The 21745-nt window shown below is 32.4% G+C and overlaps 2 protein-coding genes across 2 annotated transcripts; both read left to right on the top strand.

The window, feature by feature from the left end:
* The first annotated feature begins 360 nt into the window (after positions 1–360).
* LOC112789060 (chaperone protein dnaJ 11, chloroplastic) lies at positions 361–812 on the top strand. Its single transcript, XM_072230619.1, has 2 exons — positions 361–682; positions 802–812. Exons 1-2 carry the CDS (start codon positions 361–363, stop codon positions 810–812), a joined length of 333 nt encoding a protein of 110 aa, XP_072086720.1.
* A 15188-nt stretch (positions 813–16000) lies between these two features.
* Positions 16001–18635, top strand: LOC112789061 (uncharacterized). Its single transcript, XM_025830801.3, has one exon. It carries the CDS (start codon positions 16583–16585, stop codon positions 18482–18484), a length of 1902 nt encoding a protein of 633 aa, XP_025686586.1. The 5' UTR covers positions 16001–16582; the 3' UTR covers positions 18485–18635.
* Positions 18636–21745: the final 3110 nt, after the last annotated feature.

Genomic DNA, 21745 nt, shown 5'->3' on the forward strand with positions numbered 1-21745 from the left:
ACAATTAAGATTCTGATTTCTGAGACATCTAATAAAGAAATTCTTAAATATTTCATAATATATACGTTTTCTTTTCTGTACATTAATATTAAAAACACAACACGAAAGTAAATAAGAGAGAGTATTATTAAATTACTACAGTCAAAAGTGAAATAAAATATCAAGAATAAAGGCAATGAAATATGTTACTTCTCTTCTTCTCTATATAATGAGACATAGCATATGTTACTCCTCAAACCTTATCCATTTTCAATCTCTATAGTGTATACCCTCAAGAGTGTTCCGTTTTCTTACCAAAGTGTTGTATTCTTGTTAAAGAAATTAAAAGCATAACTGAAAACAGAGGACTCTGTTTGTGTTATGGCTTCACTATATGAGGTGCTTGGGATTTCAATGGGAGCAAGCGGGCATGAGATAAAAGCTGCATACAGAAAGCTAGCAAGAACATGCCACCCTGATGTTGTGGCCATGAATCAGAAGGAAAGCTCGGCCAACATGTTCATGAAGATCCATTCAGCTTATTCAACACTTTCAGACCCAGATAAGAGAGCTAAGTATGATAGAGAAACTTATGGACACAAGGTCATGATGAGATCTTCATCAAACATGGCTACTTCAGCTTCTATGTCAGCAACATACCAATCATTTTCTCAACAAGGGAGGAAGTGGGAAACAGATCAATGTTGGTAGTCTTGTATTACATTGTATTAATGCCATTTTTTTGTACGCCTCTGATCATATTTAATGCGTGTTCTAAGAATATTTACTAGCTAGTACCCGTTTTCGTTTGTTATCTTACAGGTTACATATAAAATCAGAAATGAATAGTACTATACAATATACATGATCCTAGAGAACACAATCAAACAACACTACTAATGGAAGTTGATTCACGAGTTAACCCTTTATTTTCCTTAAATCAAAATAAAGATAATAAAAACTTTGGGATAAAATAATCAAAAATATTATTTGTATATTAAAATCAGTCATATTTAAATATAAATACATGTATTGTTTAATTTATTTTCAATGGGTAGTTTATAGTAACGGCTAGCATGGTTGTAAAATAACAAAGTGTTCTGATCAAGGGAAGAGTGAAGCATGTGCCAGGAACGTAGATCTGACCTTAGCATAGATCTAATTGCAAATTGACATGCATCAAAGGACAAAATCTCTCTCGTATTACCAGTGTCTAAAAATGTTTGACAACCAAATAGGATCTTCTTTGACGTGGGGATTTGTCTTTTGTCTTTTTACTATATGTTATGAGTGTATGAGTATGACCCCATCTAGGCTTATACTCCAAAGCTTTACAATATCAGTATAGTTAGAAGTGTTCTTAAAACATATATTAATATATAAGTATTTCATATTTAAGGATACATGATCTACAAGAGCTTGAATGGATTTGATTTAAGTGGTAACCACATACATGGAGACACGTAAGCCTGAGGTGGACCACTTGACTTTATATGTGTATGGTTGGCAATTAGGTTTTGGATAAGAAGAGATTAAGAAAGATATGATATGTGGCCAATTTTCTCACTTGTCTACACTCTTGATTTACAAGTGACCTTACCAACTTAGAATTCTAACTTGACCTTATCACAATATGAAACCATGTTTTTGCATCAATCATGTGTTTTCTAGAATGAATGTCTCTTAAGGCGTATTTGTTTATGAAAATAGGATCGGACAAGATATTGATGGATAGAGACACAAAATTTTGTGTTTTTTTATTTTGTTTGATGATAAATTAGAACAAATTATAAAAATCTAATTTATTCTTATTTTTTTTCATTCAAAAAATTTGAGATGAAAAATATAATAATAAAAAATATAATTATGAAAAATTAATAAGAATAATAAAAGAAAAAATAAAAAATAAGTTGTGTCTCTTGTTAGTGTCTCCGTCAAAATGGACACAAAATACACTAATTCAGTGTCTCTGGACACATTGTTTCTGTCCATATCTTTTCTACCAAACACGATTTTGTGTCTCTATGTCCATGTTCCTATGTCCTGTCTCTATCAACAAACGCAGAGTCTTACTACTAATTCACATGAGTGGCACATTTTTTTTTGGGTTAAGTATGATTTTGATCCCTAACGTAGGGGCTGAAAATTTTTTTCGTCCCTCGCCTTTTTTTCGCTCCAAAATGGTTCCCTAAATTTCAGTTTGTTTTAAAATTCGTCCTTCGGACCAAAATACTCCTATCCCTTCTTCCCCAAAATCATGCAAAGCACCAGCACCACTTCAACCACCACCACCCACCACCCACCACCCATCACCCACCACCACCACCATTATCATCATCATCATCATAAGAACTCAGAACTACCACCACCACCACCCCCCACCTACTGCCACTCCATCACCATCCATCACACCAACCAAAACTTAAAAAATCAACATCATCGTCATCATCCTCATCAAAACAAAAACCCAGAATCATCATCATCATCATCAAACAAAACCCAGCAACAACAATCCTCCAAAATCAAATTTCAACAACAACAATATTCCACAAAAAATTACACAACAAATCCAGAAATTTCACAAAAAATCAAATTCACAGAATTCATAGAAGAAGAAGAAGAAGAAGCGGCGGCGGTGCAGCGGTGGTGTCGGCGGGAAGAAGAAGAAGAAGAAACGGGCGGCGGTGCGGCGGCAAGAAGAAGCGGCGGGCGGCGGTGCAGCGGCGGTGCGGCGGGCATGGCGTCCTCTTCTCTCCCCCCACCACCCTCCCCCCCCCCCACCTTTCTCGGCCCCCTCCCCCTTTCTTTCTTTCTTTCTCGCCACCCCCCTCCTTTTCTTTCTTTCTCGGCCCCTATCCTGTACTCCCTTTCTTTCTTTTTTTTCTTTTTTTTTATTTATTTTATATTTATTTTATTTTAAAATTTTTTTAATAAAGAGTAATTTGGTAATAAAAAAAATATAATTGATAAAAATGACGATTTCAAAATAAACTGAAACTTTGGGGACCATTTTTGAGCGAAAAAAAGACGAAGGACGAAATAAATTTTTAATCTTACGTTGGGACCAAAATTATATTTAACCCTTTTTTTTTTCTAAATTCAAAATTTCAAATTAAGATTGACTAGTTGGTTTTGTTAGGTTTCTTTTATTGCATGTTTTTTCTAGCCGATACTCTATTCATTATTTCTAATGACTTGTCTTCAAGCTGTGGTCATCATTCCTATCATGAACCAACCAATTAAAATGTATTATATTCAATTGAGTTAACTGCTGTTAGTTGGGATTCTTGGAAAATATTGAAATTATAGGTTCATTTATATGCCACTTTATATCATTTTCATCTACATCTAATTTATTCTTGTAATGTGAATTTATATATACACTAAACATTTTTTGGTGTCCCTCGAAGATTTCATATAGGCAAGAAAGAAGAAATAAGCTGTGTTTGTTTACATGGACAAGATACTGAGACATAGATACTGAGATACAAAATCGTGTTTGGCAGAGGAGACATGCATAAAAATAATGTGTCTAGAGACACTAAATTAGTATATTTTGTGTCTATCTTGACAAGAAAGACACGGAGACACTAACAAGGGACATAACTTATTTTTTATTTTTTCTTTTATTATTCTTGTTAATTTTTCATAATTATATTTTTCATCTCAAATTTTTTGAATGAAAAAAAATGAAAATAATTAAATTTTTATAATTTATTCTAATTTATCACCAAACAAAATATAAAAATACAAAATTTTGTGTCTCTGTCTATCAATGTCTTATCCTATTTTATTCTAGTGTCTTGTTATGTCCTATTCTTAAAAATAAACGAGTCTAAAAGTACTTTAAATTGAACCATTGTCTTCAGAGTTCAGAATAATGTACCAATCAATGCATTATTCTGATTCCATCACAAATCAGTTACAATCTTAAGCATAAATACTAAATTGGTCATTTATCTAGTATAGTGATGCAGAACAGGTTAGGTTAAATTAAAGAGCATTTGTCTAAGAACCTTAATCAATGATTATCTCGATCGATTTAAAAGAAAAAAAAAAGAAAAAAAAAATAAATTTTGCCAATTCAAGTATATACCTACATCTGTTAGAGCAACCTAGTGAACCTACCATATATGGTCATTCTCTTTAATTGAGTTAGCCCTATCAATAAAGTTTAAAAATAAAAATTTCTTAATGAAAGCACATCGGAAAAATAACTACCGGCAATATAGAATAATTTACATCAATCCAAACTTTATTTATACTCATCATACCCAATGGAGCAAACTAAATTCTGCATCCTTCATGTTATTTGGATTATATTCATGAAAAACTGCAAATGAAATTGACTATTGTTCTTGATATTATATTATGGTTAATAAATTCCAAAAGTGAGCCTAAGGATTATACTAAAAAATTTTGGTGTACAGTTATGGACTTGCACTCTGTGTTTGACTTAAAAATAGAATAGAGCTATTTGTGTTACATTTAAAAGATATGCACAATTTATGATTTTTTTTTTTTCAAACTGGCATGTCTTTACTTTGCATTTTTCATAGATCACTTTCAAAAGGTGAAGACAAACAAGAAGGAATCTTACTTCCGATGAAAGTAATAAGCAAAAAAAATAAAATATGCAGAACCCTAAAATAAAAAAAAATTGATAATCATGGCATATGTGAAAATAAAAGCAACAGCTGCCAACGAGCCTTAACTCAAGTGGCATATATTCCCCTTCTTTACCAAGAGGTCTTAAATTCGAGTAAGGGGATTTCATGTGTGTGTGGGTGTGGTGTGTGTGAGTGTAACCTAAGATTGGGAATTGTCCAATACATCAGTATTACATACAATTTTTAACAGTGTATATATTCAATCAAAACACTATTCCTTTTGTATGCTAGATGAAAAATTAAAGAAAGCCACCAAATCAAAAGATCTAAAGTTAATAATAATCTTAATATGTCTTAATTATTAGCATGATCTAAAGCAAAAATAATAGTATTAATCAGGGTTAGTCAATCCATATGTGATGACTGAGGCTAATTTGTCTTTAATGTAATAGAAAGATACTCATGGGAAATTGAAAGGTTATGAAAGTTGAAGTTAGTTATTGATATATGATCATATATAGGGCTGATAATATATATATATCTTACTTGCGGGTACTCAATCTGAACCAATTCGTTTAGATAGGGTTGTCTATCCTACCCGCTGCGAGTAGGGTAGGATATGGTGTAAATTTGCCTATGGGTAGGGATAGCAATGGAGCAGGTAGGGGCGGGTTTTTGCTCTACCTGATCCCACCCCGCCGTACAACAACTCACATAGAATCCACCCCACTTCTACCCGCAGGTAGTAAAACGTTAAACCCTAACCCGTCCCTGCGGGTACCCGCCCCTCTCCTACCCGCTCCTATAATTATTAAAATCCAATAAATAAAATTCAATTTCAAAATTTATATAACCATCATCACATACATAACATAAATTAAAGTAAAAATTTAAATATAATACAATATTATTAATCATTTACTAATTATTTTACATATATTATATATTAAAATTATATATATTATATATATGACGGGACGGGTTGGGGCGGGTATTACCTAAACCCAACCCCGCCCCGCTCCTCCTAAAAACCCGCCCCGTTCAAAACCCGCCCTGAGCGGGTACGGGCGGGGTGGGTACCCGCGGGTTCGGGTAGTGTTGCCATCTCTACCTACGGATTTAGGATATGTCCTACCCTACCCTTCCCGCATCCGATTCTCAATATATTATATAATATATATGTAAAAGTTATGTATGTAGTGAAGAAAGTGAGTCTTGTACTCACAATCTTCTTCTTATAAAAATTTGAAATAATCACTAAGCTAATTGATGATCATATTATTTGTAATTTTATATTGAATTTCTTTAAGATTTTATTGTTTTTAATTTTAATCTGAACTTAGTTTTTTATTTTTTATTTTATTAATATATATGAAATTTGGAATGGTTGAATTTTATATTTATTTAAATTTTTTTTGTTTCTGCGGATAGAGTCGGATAAGGTAGGATTTATAATTTTAGGGTGCGGGTAGGGTTAGGGTTGAGAGATTCTCAATACGCAGATAGAATATGATAAAATTTTTAAAAAAATTTTAACTCGCGGATAGGATTAGGATAGAGTCTAAGTCCTATCCTACTCTACCCATTACTAACCCTAATCATATATGTTAAACAAGTTTAATCACCCGTGCCATGCACGTGATAAAATTGAAATTATAATTTTAAATTATTTTATTAAAATTAATTTAAATTATAATAATTTGATTAATAAAAATATACATGTTATGTATTATTTGTTTTTTCTTAAGCTAGTGTTAAATATATTAACTTTAAAATAGTTATTAATTAGTTTTAGTAATCTACTTTCTTCAATAAATCAAACATATATACTCAATGTGACCATAAATAACTTAATAATATTTAGACCCACCAACAAAGTTTTATATGTTGTTTTACTGTCAAGTAAGAATATATCAAAATTAACTCAAAATAAATAAAAAATTATTAGAGAATTCTAATGCATAAAATTCTCTAATAAACAATAAATAATCTAAATCTACTAAAAAATAACTCAACACTTTTTTTTTTATGTCTGCAAAACATATACGTAAAATAATATGAATTTCAGTGATGTTATGATATATTTGTGATTTATCACGTATGCTAAGTTTGTTTCTTTTTCTTGGCTTGGCAAGATCCGATCTGTAAATCTCCGTGGCAAAAAGCTATTGTGCGCAGTTTTGGTGAAGTAAATCAAAATCAAATTCTAAACCCTAAACACTACTAGATGAAACTAACATTCTACCTTACTAGATGTAGACCTTGATATTGATGGTACCAATTCTCCCATGTGAAGTTTTTTTCTTCTCTAAGTTGAACATAGTTAGTTATTGCCGCTAATATGGATTAATACAACAACAACAACAAAAAATGATATTCCACTCGTCTAATTTTTGTTGACATATTGTGTAAACTTCATACTAATTTGGAGGAGATTATATTAATATTTTTTTTTAATTTTTGCTGTATTTTTATTTTGCCAAATTAAGAATTAATTTGTTGTTTAAAATTTCATTTAAAAATTTATTGTTGGTCAATAAATTATTATATGTACAAAATAAAATTTGAAGCTCCGACACTTATCTAAATAAATTAGTGAGTTGACCAAGGACGGACCTAGGTTCAAGAGGAGGGGGGCATTTGCCCCCACTAAGTACAAAAAAAATAATATTATATAAAAAATTAATATATTTATTCTAATGTTATTATATTTTTGTCTCTACAAAAATTTATAAAAATTTTATTTTAAGATTTATGTTAAAAATAATTTTTTATTAAATTTAACATCTAACAATATTTATTTTGCTAATTTTAATTTAATATTAAAATTAAAAATAAGTAAATAAATTAATTTAATAAAAAAATTGATGAACAATGATAATATAATTTTTAAAATTAATCAACTAGTTAATTACCAAACTAAATCTCAATTTTTTAAATATAAATAAAATTATCAGTATCTTATTTTATCTTTAAATATTAGTTGAGATAAAAAAAGTATCTATCCATTAATTAATATTTTTCATTTTAATATTATATAATACTTTTAATTTTATCTCTTAAATAATCTTGTTTGTAACAAATATTTTGGATTAAAAATATTTTATGTCATAAATATTACAACAAATAAATTTTCTATTTGAATGAGACGTAATTAATAATTAAAAATTATAATGAGCAGTAAAATAATTATTTAAAAGTATAGAAGTTAATTTTGATATGTTAAAATATGTATATTTTTTTAGATAATTATTTACGTGATGATTGTTAAATGTAATTTTTTTAATTATAATATATAATTAAATAGATGCATAAAATTTTTAATCTGATGACAGTATATCAAAATTAAATTAAAGTATTTTAAAAATAAAAGTATTTACTAACTCTCTTTAATTTTTATATCTTTATTATATTTTTAATATAATTGACAATATTTAAAAAAAATATTTTAAGATATATATTTTTGTCTCATTCTTAAAATTTTTTGGATCCGTCACTGGAATTAACTCTCTGACTAACAAATTATATCATGTTTCATATTTAACTCCTATAGAATATTTATTTGATTAGGTGGTGAACAACCCTTTGTTTAAGATAAGGTTTATTTTATACATCAAATATCATTATACAATAAGTATAACTGTTGATTACTTTCTTTTATTTTATCTTGAGTAAAATGATAAATAAATTTTTGAAAATTTATATTTTAGATAAATTAATTTATAAAAAAAATACTAATAAAATTTTTTAAAATATTATATTTAAATTCATTACTTTTAAATTAGTTTCTGTAATTAAATTAGTTAATTTTAATTTAAACTAATTTATTTATATTTATTATCTTATAAGTTTTTATTGTGTCTAAAATATAAATTTTTAAAAATTTATTTATCATCGTACTCTTTTATCTTTTTAGATTTAAAGCCACACATACATCGCCAGAAAGAAAAAGGGTACACATATGGTTAGAGATTACTGAGCCTTGTGGTCTTTTTAGCTTTTTGCTGTGAGGTCCACCAACAACATTATTTGAATCTTACTTTAATTTCACCCCCCAATTCTGTGCTTTTTTTTTTTTTTGTAACGTTTTCTCTCGTCCATTAACAACCACATTAAATTAAGTGTTTAACAATTTCTTCATATACAGAGCTTAGCTCAACTGGTTAAATTATATGTCTTTTAATATACTGGGTTCAAATTTTGATAAATGTACCAGTATTGAATATGAACTTTTATATATTGTGTAGATTAACCAACTTGGGTTGGTCGAGTGATCAGCTCACTCGTCCGCTTAAGTAAGTGTCGAGAGTTCGAATCCCGCCTTGTGCATGCAGCAACCTTTAAATGGAGCTCAGATCCGCGACGGATTAGTCCTTAACTTGTCGGGTTGGAAGATACCGTTTGGATAAACAAAAAAAATATATATATATTGTGTGGATGAGTGTGTAGTGTGGATGTATTATGATACTTAATTAAAATTAGGGGTTGTCGAATCTATTTGACCAAAACAAAAAAAACAATTTCTCTATATGGTCTATTTATCAATTATTGATGATTTTTTCTCATAACATATCCTAACCTAATAAATAAAAGTTAGATCCAATAGAGATAACAAGTCCATAAATTAAAGTTATGTTTGTTTGAAGAGAAAATAGAAGAAAAGAAAAGAAAGAAAAAACTTATTTCTTTCTATAGTTTCAATATTACCCCTTTACTTTTTTTTTAATATATTTTATAATACAAGAGTAAGATTATCTATTTATAACATTTTTTTTTTATTTTTCTTCCATCCAAACACATCTAAAGAAAATAAAAATCCATTCAATTTCTTTTCTTTCTATTTTCTTTCTCTTTATTTCTTTCCTTCTAACCAACCATAGCCTAAAGAGGTCGGATACAGGTAAATGGGGTAAAACTTTACCTGCTCAAAGTAGGTAACTACCCACAGAAATTTCGACTGGAATCTTTATCTTCCCTAACAAGATAAGTTCTAGAAAATTCTAAAGATAAAGAGAATAATTATCCATCAGAAAAGATGGAACTACTCAACAAAAGTGGTTATCAACTCTATTATAATTGTGTGTATTGAAAATAAATGGGAGAAGTTAGTTTGGCTAATTTTTTTTGTTATGGAAGTAGAAGTGATGATATACTTTAACATTGTAATTTTTGTTGTTTTTTAAATTTGTGAAAGTACACAAATCGGAGGGTCCGATTTCTGTACCTCAAATTTTTAAATTTTTTTTAACACAAATCGGACGGTCCGATTTATGTACCTCTCACAAATCGGACGGTCCGATTTCTGTACTTCAAATTTTTTTTAAATTTTTTCAACACAAATCGGACGGTCGGATTTCTGCACCTTTTAAAAATCGGACGGTTTGATTTGTATTCCTAACATTAAATCATCCCACATTTTAGAAAAATACCACAGTTGATCACAATTTAAAAAAAACACCATTATTAATCCAATATTAAAAATAAAAAAGTGAGTTAGTTTTATACAAAAAAGAGAACAACTAACTAACTAATTGTTTTTAAAAACTTACTCTAACTAATTAGAGTTACTAACTCAATTACACATATCTGATTGATAAATACACATGTGAGTCTAATATCTTGCCTCAAATTAGAGCATACAGATTGTATGTTCCCAATTTAGACATGAGAAAAAGAAATTGGGATTTGAGAATGATTTTTTATTAGAATATCTGCTAATTGGTGTTTGATGGAGATGTGTACCAATTTAATGAAATCAGTTTCAATTTTTTCTTGAATGAAATGACAATCTATCTCATTATACTTAGATTTTTCATGGAAAGTTGAATTAGAAGCTAATTGAATAACTGAAAGATTATTATGAAAAAGCATGGCAGAGAAAACTGTGATATCCATGAACTTCAGCAAGTTGGTGAGCCATATAACTTTACAAGCAGCGTTGGTCATAGTCCGGCGCGTACTCAGCTTCGGTTAAGTTTCTGGACACAACATGTTACTTCTTGCTTTTTTAAGAGATCAAAGAATCTCACGAAAATGTGCAGTAACCAGTGGTAGATCTCATAGTGTCGAGGTAGCTGCTCCAATCTACATCAATGGAGATTTACAAGTTGAGTTTCGAACTTGATGAGAAAAGAATACCTTGACCTGGTGCTGCCTTGAGGTATCTTAAGATTTTGTAGACTACATGTAAGTGTGAAATTCTTAGATCAAACATAAACTGTGTTAATTTTGTCATTGCAAATGTTATGACAGGTTTTGAAATTGTGAAATACATGAGTCTACCAATCAGTCTTTGATAGACTGATGCATCTTCAACTCGGTCACTTTCTTTGGCTCTCAATTTAAGATTTGCTTCTATTGGAATTAAAGTTGACTTGCAGTCCAAAAAAATTGGTGTTTTTGAACAAAAATATAGTATATTTTCTGCGTAAATGAAATTCCTATTCAAAGACATAGTATACAAGCAATGTAGATAATAGCTCTACTATCAAAAATCCAATCATATTTATGATAATTTTAATAATTAAATTGAGGTGTTGAAGACAATATTTACTAGAGTAGATACTTCAGTTGCTGTACTTACTGATACTTTTTGAATCTTGTGGCTATTCAACAACTTCATTAATTGCCATATTTGGGTGGCATTCAAAGTCAGACACGTGCATCAGCGAAGCTATTAGTGATATTGTGTGCAGTCTGTCTGGTTCCTCTCCCTTTTGCCATAGCTTGGAGAATTTCTATGTATTTTGTAACATTTATTCATTGTGTGTCTGAATAATCCACACTGAGCGCACAAGGATCTATCATTCTTTATGGATCATGTTGAACCAATGATTTCAGAGAATTAGAATAAGGGGAGTGCTAGGTAAATAATGACCATCTTGAACAACATGAACAATCACCAATCAAATAAAAATATACTACACTCTAATTTAATGCTACTAATTAAATTTAAAATTAATTTACTCTTCTAATCCTATTAATTTACATTATTCACACATTATTCAAAAATGTTGGTTACCTATATCTTTTTAGAATAATTGTGTATATTAAAAATGAATGAGAAATATTAATTTTATACATAAGAGGAAATAACTAGCTAACTAATTGTTTCTAGAAACTTACTCTAATTAATTACTGTTATTAACTTAATTACACATAACTGATTGGTAAATATTGTTCGGTAAGTCGGGTACCGGACGGTTCGAGGTGATCCTCATGTGGATAGCTGGGGCGTGATCTGGAATAGGTCCTGAGGGCGAGACGGGGAGCTGACGTTCCGAGCTCTCGACGAAGAGAGGGGGGTGCCACCTGCAATGACACTCTGACGCTCAAGTCAGTCGAATGTGCAGGCGAAAAGGGGGTAAGGCAGTGTGTGATGTACCTTTGGAGAAGGGCAGGTCCTTCCCCATTTATACCATGTCAGAGGTGGGCCCTGCAAGGACAGTCCCACCTTCTTCGAATCTTCCTCACAACTGCAGTGGAGAGCTGTCAAGGACGCGTGTCCGGGTTGCGTAGTGAGTTGTACATGCCCGACCGTTCGGGTCGGGTCATCAGTGGATCGGGTTGACCCGCAAGTGACCTGGGCCAGGCCGTAACAGTGCCCCCAACGCGCCGGCAATTAGTCGCACGGGCTGTTGGTGGCGTGTTATCTCCTCGTTCGTTGTCGCCAGGTCGGTGGTCCGTGGAGGGAACGCGCCTCTTGCGTGCGTGCCCGTTCGTTGTTAGGACGATCATTCATCGCCTCATTCCTCGCGCAGAGCATTAAATGCTCATAATGGGTTGGAAAATCCTGTACGCAAAGACCATTTTGCCCCCAAGCCTTTCGCGCTCCCTTTATGGCAGTTTTAAACAGTTTTGCATTAGTTTTCCTTTCCCACTCTTACTTCTCCAATCTCCTCCTTCTGCATTCTCTATTATCCAGAGACTTATCCCAGCATTCCTGCGCGTCCCATTCTTTTTCAAGTTTTCGCAATCAATCCAGGTAATCATCGATCCCCCCTCTCTTCTGCTTCAATGCTTTCTTGCATGTCTACTGTATGTGCTTGCTGCTTGTTGTTTAGTTTTCGTAGGATAAATACCTTTTTTAATGTCAAGTAGGGTGTGTTAGGGGGGTTACCATTCTGGAATAGGTTTTATTTGGTTTTGACTTCAGGTATGCTTAGTTTGAGTTGTAGGATAGGCGAAGTGTGGTTTCTGGGTTTTTCCGGGCTCCCGACCTCATAGACTAACCGTGTGGTGCCCCCACTGTAGGTATGCCTCGTGTTGTCGCTCGGGCTTCCACCTCCGATGCGGGTTACGACCCGTACGCTTGGGTGGTTTTTGACCTCAAGGACTCCCCAAACCAGATGGGTGAGGAGGAGCTCACGGAATTTCGTCAGGCCGAGTACCTGTGTGGGGGTACCGATGATGAGGCCAATTATGACGTCTACGTTCCTGCTTCTCATGAGCGGTTGTACGAACTCAACTTCCATGCCCCCGAGTTGCCAACTGGATCTGGTTTTATAAAGCTATGTTCACCCAAGTGGGGGTTCGCATCCCTTTCTCTGCCTTTTAGATGGGTCTTCTTAGTCGGATTTTGGTGGCGCCATCTCAGCTGCATCCGAACAGTTGGGCTTCAATCCGCTGTTTCGAGATGGTATGCGAGTATTATCCAATGTTCGGTATAAATTAGTCATGATGATATAAGTTTTTTGCTTTTTAATAAATTGTTTGGAGTTTACATTTCAAGAATTGAAAAAAAAAAATACAGTTATGTGATATATATAAAGGAACTTTAATAGTTCATGCATGCTAGCAATGATACGTAAATTCAAAATTTTGAATTCAAAGTATAGAAACTAGCTATGATCTTAATAATTGATCTTGCATTTTAAATCCTTATGGTATACGTTAATACGTGCTTCGAATAGAAAATTTTCGGTTCAAGTGTTCCTTACTATTGTAGTTCACATAGTATAGGTTGATCTATGTGAAGAACAATGGATGGGTTAGTAAAAAGGGTTTAAATTGTGTTTAAGTTTAGCGTAATTTATACAAAAATCTAATCTTATATATTATTATATCAATAAAAAAATTGATTCCATTATTTATTATCTTAAAAGTAAAATTGTGCACATACAAATATTTGGTTGAACAGTAGTACTTCTATGCGTACTAATTAATATTTTTTGTAAATAAACAAGTATATAACTTGAAATTATAAATTTAATTTTGGTATTGAGATAAACGATTGTCATTCTAATATTCTATGGTTGATTATTTGCTTCCTCAAAAAAATTGCAGGACAAATGTATTACTAACTATGATAATTAAAAAGTCTTGAGAATTAACACTATGCATCTAATATTATAGCAATTTTTAATATAAGAAAAAATATTTAAAATTTAATTAAAAAATTATTTAAAATTTAAACTCAACAAAAATTTAATTTTAGTAAATTTTATATTAATCATATTTGATAACTTATGATAATATCGATTAAAATTAGTTAGTATAATATTGATTATCGAACATTACTCCTAAAAAAACAGAGAAGTGCAGAATTTTGTAAATGTCTTAGTATAAGTAACTGTTGACCCCAAACAGAGCCTTTTTATTTTTAACTAATTGAAATAGAAAATAATTAGTAAATTAATTACTCATTAATAATAAATTAATTAAAAATATTATTTATATATTAAAATTAAACTATAAATATATTATAAATATATATAATTTAATTTATTTTTAATATATATTTATGTTTTAATATGTATTTTATATTGTTAATTGATTTTAATAGTATAATTCTTTCGGCAAAATATAAGCACGTGATTTGCTAGTTGCCCTTGCCAAATTGCTTTAACTCCGTCCATTGCAGCATGAATGACGCAAGCATTACGAAAGCCAGATGAATGATAAGGTCACGTGACTTTTCCTCGGCTAATAGTTTCCTTTATTTTGTTTTTTTTTTTTTAAAGTTACGATCTATTATTTTATCTTTAAGAATTTAGCTGATTTATATAATAAGAATATATTTTAATAGTGTGATAATAATTTTTTTAAAATTGTTAATATATTTATTATACGAAAATATAAAAAAATATTTTTTAATAAATTTTAATAAAATATTTTTAAATAACTTTTAACAAAATAATTTTTTAGAATACTTTTAAAGTAAATGGTCAAAATTATTTATGAAAAATAACTCATTCTTCAAATTAATTTTTAAAAGATTTTTTGTAATTAAATTTTTTTTAAAATTTTAAGTTAGTTGAATTAGTTTGTCTGTCACTTTTGTTGCTAAAATTAAAATTTGATGATGTGGTTTGATAAGTGATATCACACTTAACATAGCACATATCTGGTAATTAATTAACTATTAATTTGACAAATTTTTGTAATTAGATTAAATCAATTTTAAATTAGAGAGAACCTTGATACATTGAAATTTATGAATTTATAAGTCACCAAAAAAAAAAATTCATGAATTTATAAACATATCATATTAGTAATCAACTAAGATTATAATGTGTATGTTGAGATGATACTTAACATATCATATCAGTAAAATATCAGAGATGGCAATATCATCCGAACTCGTTGGTACTCATTTCATCTCTACCCGTTTGACCCGTCCCGCACCGGGGCGAATTTTTAGCAGAATAGATTCTTGGGATGGGCGGGGCGGGGTCGGATTTAGGTAATACCCGCCCCGCTATATATATAATATATATAATTTTAATATATAATATATATAATATATGTAAAATAATTAGTAAATGATTAATAATATTGTATCATATTTAAATTTTTACTTTAATTTATGTTATGTATGTGACGATGGTTATATAAATTTTGAAATTTAAATTTTATTATTGGATTTTAATAATTATAGGGACAAGTAGGGACGGAGCATGTACCTGCAGAGACGGGTTAGGATTCAACGTTTTATTACCTGCGGATAGAAGCGGGACAGGTTCTATGTGAATTGTTGTACGGCGGGATAGGGTCGGGTAGAGCAAAAACCCGTCCCTACCCACCCTGTTGCTACCCCTAAATGTCATAAACAAGAATTAATTTGACTAACTTAAAAAATTTTAAAGATAAATTTAATTAAAAAAATTTCAATAACTAATTTAAAGATTCAGTAATTTTTCAAATACGAATTTAATCATTTAATCGGATATACTTTTAAGAGACATACTAAGACATTTTTATTAACTTTTAATAATAAAGATTATACATAAGCAAAAAAATATATATAATTAATGTGTTTATATAAAATAATTAAATTTTGTTAAATAAATTGATATATTTAACTAAATTAATTAATATAATATATGTTCATGACGTTTACATGCCTATTGCATTATTTTTGTATAAAGACATGGATGTATATCATCATTTTATTTTCTTATATAATTTCTGTTACTAGAGTGGGTGCAAGCAATGCAGAAAATGAGATGAAAGAGCATGACAATAAGATAAGAGGAACATGTCTATATGTATGTATCTCTGAGACATGCACAATAATATAAGTGGAAAAGTACCACCGTAAGAGAGGATTGGAAAATAATGCCAACATTACCTTTACTTTTCCCCACTGCCCACTGCATGACACTTGAACCACCTTCCATTCGCCAACCACTATATATAGCTCGACATCATTTTCATCTTTTCCTGGGCCCTAAATTCTCACAACATGATATTCTTCTTGCAGAAAAACCCGTTTCGCCATCCTATTATTTCTTCCCAAGCCCTCGCCTCCCCTCCTCCAACACCGCCGCCACTCTCTGCCGCCCTCACCTTCTAGTATGCATCCGTATCTCCATCCCCCTTGACAATGCAAAAAAAGAAACCGCTCCCATTTTACTTTTAATTAATAAACGAAACGTAACGCATTAACCCTTCGATATTCGCAATCATCACGTATATGAATCGTTGTAGGGACGGGTGTGTGATCTGATCTTCTAGTTACGTTGTTGGTTTTGCTGTAAATTGGCGAAACCATGACGAGCATAGTGAAGGAGATCCTGGCCAGCCCGATTCAGATGGCTGACACGGTCTCCAAGATGGCGGAAGAGGCGCAAAATTTCCGCAGCGATTGCCTCGACATCAAGGCCAAAACCGATAAGCTGGCCGCCCTGCTCCGCCAAGCCGCCAGGAACAGTAACGACCTGTACGAGAGGCCGACGCGCCGGATCATCGAGGACACCGAGCAGGTCCTCGACAAGGCCCTCATCCTCGTCGATAAATGCCGCGCCAACACCTTCATCAAACGCCTCTTCACCATCATCCCCACCACCGCACTCAAAAAAATATCCATGCAGCTGGAAAACTCCATCGGCGACGTCCAGTGGCTCCTCCGCGTCTCCGCCTCCGCAGACGAGCGAGACGACGAGTACCTCGGTCTCCCTCCAATCGCCTCCAACGAGCCCATCCTCTGCCTCATCTGGGAACAAATCGCAAACCTCCTCTCAAACGGCTCCGTGGAGGAACGCTCCGACGCCGCAGCCTCCCTTGTTTCCCTGGCTCGCGACAACGACCGTTACGGTAAACTCATCCTGGAAGAAGGCGGCGTTCCCCCTCTTCTAAAACTCTTGAAGGAAGGCAAGTTAGAAGGGCAACAGAACGCAGCAAGAGCCATCGGTTTACTCGGGAAGGATCCAGAGAGCGTGGAGCACATCGTTAACGCCGGCGTTTCTTCCGTGTTCGCCAAAATCCTGAAAGACGGTCACATGAAGGTTCAAATTGAGGTGGCTTGGGCAATTTCTGAATTAGCAGCGAATCACCCAAAGTGCCAAGATCATTTCTCACAGAACAATTGCATAAGGTTGCTCGTTAGCCATCTGGCTTTCGAAACCATTCAAGAGCACAGTAAATACGCCGTTGTCAACAAGCACAAGATGATGAATTCAAATCAGGATCACTTCCCCTCCCATCCCATGGGAGCCAACCAAGCAAGTACACAGATGCAGAATTTGGTTAATGCCGTTAAGGGTAACCAACCCACAGTTCCAGCAATAATGACGGATCATAGCAGTAACACTAACCCAAAGGTGGTTAGTGATGGCGGTGGAAATATGAATATGAATACGAATACTATAACAGGGGCGAGTAGTATCGGCGGGAGGGAGTATGAGGACCCGAAGACTAAGGCGGAGATGAAGGCAATGGCAGCTAGAGCCTTATGGCAGCTGTGTAAAGGAAACCTCTCCATTTGCAACAACATAACAGAATCACGTGCTCTTCTCTGTTTTGCGGTTCTCTTAGAGAAAGGCACGGATGAGCTTCGTAGATACTCAGCTCTGGCCTTGATGGAGATAACTGCCGTGGCAGAGGAACACCCCGATCTGAGACGCTCCGCCTTCAAACCGACTTCCCCGGCGGCCAAAGCCGTGGTGGAGCAGTTCCTCAACGTCATCAAGAAAGGAGATGACAGCGATCTGCTCATACCGTGCGTCAGAGCCGTTGGAAATCTGGCAAGGACGTTCAGAGCCACGGAGACAAGGTTCATAGAGCCGTTGGTGAAGCTTCTAGATGAAAGAGAACCGGAAGTTTCAGTGGAAGCTGTGATTGCGCTTAACAAATTCGCTTGTACGGATAACTTCCTGCACAACACGCATTGCAGCGCCATAATCGAAGCTGGTGGCGCAAAGCACTTGGTCCAGCTGGTTTATTTCGCCGAGCAGTCGGTGCAGATTCCTTCGGTGATTCTTTTGTGTTATGTGGCGTTGCATGTGCCCAAGAGTGAGGCTCTTGCCCAAGAAGACGTTCCTATTGTTCTTGAATGGTGCACCAAGCAGGCGCATTTGATGGCTGACCCTGACATCGAAGCCCTCTTGCCAGAAGCAAAGAGCCGCTTGGAACTCTATCAATCAAGAGCAACAAGGGCATTCTATTCTAATTAATCAATAAAATGATAACTCTCCCTCTTTTAGTTGCATGAGTGTATATAGATATTTCTAAATTAGCAGAACAACCTGATTTGGGGTTATGTTATCTTATATATACCCATTGGAAAATATTAATTTTGGAACATGAATCCCCAGTTCAAACTTACCTTGCTAGTTATATTCATCTTGTCCTTAGCTTCTCTCTATTTCTGCTTTCTTTCATCATTCCCTGTTGATCACAGATTACATGTTCACTATAACAGAGATTTTTGTTTTTGCCTTTTTTATAAAAATATTTCTTTTTCTCATGCTATCTATCTTATTGCTTTTTTGCTATAATTCTAAATTTCACTCATTTATTAAGTTTTGAATAATATTGTAAAAATAACAAGCCTTTGCCAGTGCTGTACTGAGTTAACTAAGCAAATTAATGGAGACATATTATAGAGTTGGGGATATGAATCGTATTATATGCAGTACTAGTAAACACCGGCCGCATTTATGCAACTAAGAAAAAGTGAGGAGGCAAGAGAACTGAAGAGCAAAGAAAGAGACTATGCCATCAAGTTAAGAAAGCACAATTGGTTTGTACCTAAAATTGATTAAGAGAATATTTTCATCTATTACTTTTGTAAGACGTACAATATTCATCTGAATTAATTTGATCCATACTCGATGAACTAAGTGTTAGGAGAAGATCAGAGGAATTTAAAAGATATTTTTCTAAACCGATCCGATCAGTCATTTTCAGGAGTATTTGGCCATAAAAAATTAACAATTATATTAAATAGAGTATAAAATAATTTTATATGTGTATTCAATCATCTACAAAGACAAATATAATTGTATTATTATGACATCAAAATTAAACTCTATTAAATATATATTAAAATTAATCATAAAAATTAATTATAAATATAAAATATATATTAAAATATAAATATACATAAAATAAATTAAATAATATATATTTATACACAAATATATAATAACTAATTTTAATAATTAATTTTAATGTATGAATAATATTTTTTAAAAATTAATTGGATTAACATCAGTAACATTTGGCACATGTTTCACACATTTGAGACTCATACATAAGTATATCAAACAAAAATATAAATCAAAATTACACGTGTCACCTGTATTTTAAGGTATTTTGCTACTATACGATAATAAATTCATACGTACCGATATAATAAAAATATGGACAAATTAAAATAAGACATATGGATTATCTTTTTCCACGTCAATAATTAATTTTTTTTTTCATATTTTAATTAAGAGGATTAAATACAAAATTTTACTTTCATATATGATTATATATCAATTTTTTAATTACTAATATTTCTACTATATATAAAAGTGAAGGAGAGAACAACTGATGCCTTTTTTTGCCTAAAATATTTTTTTCACACATATTAAAGTACCATAACCATTAATTATTAAGAAATTAAAGGAGTTTTCATCTTAACAAATATTACATTTACCAACACACATTGATAATGTTAGTGCATATTAATTAATCCAAATCGTAAAATATAATATCTACACATGATGTGTATGACTGTGTCAATTAAGTTTTTATCAGCTAATAATGTAAATATACCTGCACATGCATTACTAATCAATGTGAAATAGATCAAGGGAACGATCTACGAATTATGCGTATTGTTTCTATCCCAAGAGTAAAGTTCACAGTTTAGTTTCCCGAATGTACAAATATATAAGAGAAAGTCTTGAGGAAATAATTTTTATTAAAATATGGTCGTTACTTAATCAACAAAAAGAAAAGTAAATAATTTTATATTATTAGATATAATCTCATACCATTAAAAATATTAGTAATGACTATTGTTAGAAACAAGAGATTAAATTGGAGAAAGGATTTGTGTGTCTATTCAAGTTATATAGAATGATATAATATAAAAGAATATTTATATGTAATAAGAGAATCGGAATAATAAAGACGTAATCTCCTATAATAAATATTCAAATAGGTTAAATAATGCTAATTAATCCTAATTATATTCTAATATTCCCTCAAACTCAAGTGACAACTTGAGTTTAAAACTTGTTTAAAACAACGAAATAAAGAAAAAAAATTGCATAAACTGATGGGAAGCGCAGAGGAAACTGCCGCTATCTGAAAGAAGTATAGGCGGAACTGCCAGAAAGAAATGCAGATGTAACTGCCACAAGGAAACACAGATGAAACGTAGACGGAACTTCTACGAGAAAATGCAGACGGAACTGCCACGAGATAACACAAGCTGTACGAGAGAACGCAAATGAAACTGCCACAAGAGAACGCATACGAAATTGCCATGAGAGAATGTTGATGGGCGAAAACTATATGATTTTTTCATGAGAATAGGTAAACAGCGAATGACAATGGTGTTTGATCATTCAACTCAAAATAGGCTAGTTGGTGAGGTGAAAAAGCATCAAGAAAGTGATAAAAGGGAAAGAAAAGTGGTATAAAAAAATACAAAAACTACGGTGATTTCACCGCAAGAAAAATAACATATCCTATTCAAGAAGGATACTATGGTTCTGATACCATGTTATAAGCAAAGACTAAACTAGAGAAAGAATTTGTGTGTCTATTTAAATTATGTAGAATGATACAATATAAAATGATATTTATAGAATCGAAATAATAAAAACGTAATCTCCTATAATAAATATTCAAATATGCTAAATAATGCTAATGGATCCTAATTCTAGCGGTAGCTTTGAGAGTATTGCCACTGGTTAGAGCATACCGTGAAGAAGACCATGCAATTAAATGTCCCATTTGCATGGTCAGCATGGAAGTGTTTCCTGGAAGGTGTCCCCATGAATTTCATTCTTCTTGTCTTTTACTCTTGGTTGCATAGTGTGAAAAGTTGCACATGATCGTGGCGAGGAGAATACCGAACCAGAGAGAAACTGAGAGGAGAATGATGAGCAATTGAACTTGCAATAATGATGAATCACACTTATTACAATGCTAACTGCCTGATAAATATATATATATAGACTATTCTAACTAACTCCTGTACAACTTGTCATGACTAATTGAAGCTAACTAGCTAGCTAGAGGAGAAAAGTGGAAACATAACAGACTTAACAAACTAGTATAAATAACAATCATCACTATAAACCACTTGTAACATGTAACACACAGTGGTAAAACTACTTGTCCCCTCTTTTTGTAAGAGTTTAGCATCGAGATAGAAGAACCCAATTATATATAGCATCCACATAGAGTATCTAGGGTGCCATGTTGTT

The sequence above is a fragment of the Arachis hypogaea genome, chromosome 3 (assembly GCF_003086295.3).
Source record: "Arachis hypogaea cultivar Tifrunner chromosome 3, arahy.Tifrunner.gnm2.J5K5, whole genome shotgun sequence".
Lineage (NCBI taxonomy): Eukaryota > Viridiplantae > Streptophyta > Magnoliopsida > Fabales > Fabaceae > Arachis > Arachis hypogaea.

Bases quoted from the DNA above. Each gene is read 5' to 3' on its own strand.
- LOC112789060 (XM_072230619.1), top strand. From the start codon at position 361: ATGGCTTCACTATATGAGGTGCTTGGGATTTCAATGGGAGCAAGCGGG.
- LOC112789061 (XM_025830801.3), top strand. From the start codon at position 16,583: ATGACGAGCATAGTGAAGGAGATCCTGGCCAGCCCGATTCAGATGGCT.